The sequence below is a fragment of the Talpa europaea genome (genome assembly GCF_964194135.1).
Source record: "Talpa europaea genome assembly, chromosome: 3".
Lineage (NCBI taxonomy): Eukaryota > Metazoa > Chordata > Mammalia > Eulipotyphla > Talpidae > Talpa > Talpa europaea.
Window position 1 is genome coordinate 148,180,831 of NC_140069.1, and position 1,662 is coordinate 148,182,492.

The 1,662-nt window shown below is 56.6% G+C and overlaps 1 protein-coding gene across 1 annotated transcript; it reads right to left on the reverse strand.

Moving 5' to 3' along the window:
• Positions 1-480: 480 nt before the first annotated feature.
• On the reverse strand, positions 481-1,368 carry LOC311169024 (GTPase IMAP family member 9-like; the record flags this gene model as incomplete). Its single annotated transcript, XM_084230723.1, has 1 exon — positions 481-1,368. One exon carries the CDS (start codon positions 1,366-1,368, stop codon positions 481-483), a length of 888 nt encoding a protein of 295 aa, XP_084086849.1.
• Between the last annotated feature and the right edge of the window lie 294 nt (positions 1,369-1,662).

The following is a 1,662-nucleotide window of genomic DNA, read 5'->3' on the forward strand; positions in this document are numbered from 1 at the left end:
GGTTCAAAGGAAGAATCACTTATTTTAATGAATCCCATGTGGACGGGTCTGGGGCAGGGAGGGCTCATCGTTGCTCTCTCAGCCTCATGGGCCCTCGGGCAGCTGGAACGTCCAAGTCCCTGTTCCTCACTTGTGCTGCAGATGGAAGGTCAGCCTGGATGGGCCAGTGGGTGGACCTCCTGTCCATGGAGGGCTCTCGGTGGTGCTGTGCGCTTGCTCACCACATGGTGGCCAGTCCAAGGGCGAGCACCCAAGGGAGCAGGGGGCAGGTTCTGGCTCCACTTGGGAAGTCCCTGGGGCTGCGTCAGCCACCTGCTGTCCATCCACGTCAGGCAGGGACACAGACCCCACCGCTCAATGGCAGGGAACAAGGTCAGGGTGCAGGGACAAGGAAGACAGGACACACTGCCACGGCCTCACGTGGGGACGCACGTACCGCATTAGCGTCACCACAGACTGGGAAGGAAGCTGAGGCTGACATTACTCCCAAAACCCGTCCCATACTCCCGACAGTTTATCCTTGACCCAATTGACAAAATTCACAATGTCGTCCAGCACACCGTCCTTAGCTTCATTCCTTGCATTTTTGCTCTGCTCTTCCCATTGCCTCTGCAGCTCTTCGATTTTCCTTTCCCTGTCTTCCCTTGGTTTATCAGCATCTTCCTTTTCTACCTGTTTAATTTTTTTATCTCTGTGCTCTGTGTACTTTTGCTTCAACTTCTCCTCCTTTTCTTTGAGCTTTTTCTCCATCTCCTCATAGATGTTGTTAGAGAAGTACAGCCCTCCGTTGCTCTGCACCATCTTCTCTATCAGCCCCACCAGCTCCTGCACCTGAGCCTCCTTCTCGGCCGCCCCAGCGCTGTTGTTGAAGGCGCAGCAGCGGCCCCCACACTCGAAGACCATGCTTTTTAGCAGCACTGGTGCCTCTGCTACAAACTCACTCAGGCTACTGTCCCCCAAATCTTCCTTGCGCGTGAACAAGAGGATCATGTGCTTCATGGCGGTATCCCCGAAGACGCTCTTGATCAACTTGATGGTTTTCTGCTCCTCCTCTGTCTGGCGGATGAGCGGCACCACCATGAGGATGGCGTGGGGTCCCGGGGCCGAGTGCAGGACGCACTTGCTGATCTCCAGACAGGTGGTGTCCAGGGTCTCCTTGGTGTCAAAGAGCCCCGGGGTGTCCACCACATGAAGGCTCCTCCCCTGCCATCCCCGGGATTCTGCCTGGCACGTCTTGGTAACAGCGTGGGCTGCAATTTTAGATTTAAAAGCATTCTTCCCCAGGAGGGTGTTTCCTGTGGCACTTTTCCCACTGCCGGTTTTCCCCACGAGCACGATCCTCAGCGCGTTGTCCTCACTGTGAGCCATGGACACGGGGTCGGTCCTGGAGGGAAATGTCAGGAGAGAGTCAGGGGCTCTGTAAGAAAGGGCGCGTCCTGACTAGTGGGGTTTATCCTAAGAACCGAACGGTGAGGTGGGGCTGGGGGAGCTCAAGTGAGAAATATGGTTCATGGAACCTGGGAAGAGCCATTCTCTCCCAGTCACCCGCAGGAGAGCAGCAGAACATGCTTCTGGTCTTTCTCCCTCTACCCAGCACCAGAGCCGGTGGACACACTCTCACTCCCAGACCGCGTTGTCGGGGGGAGCGCGGTCAGCGCCGGG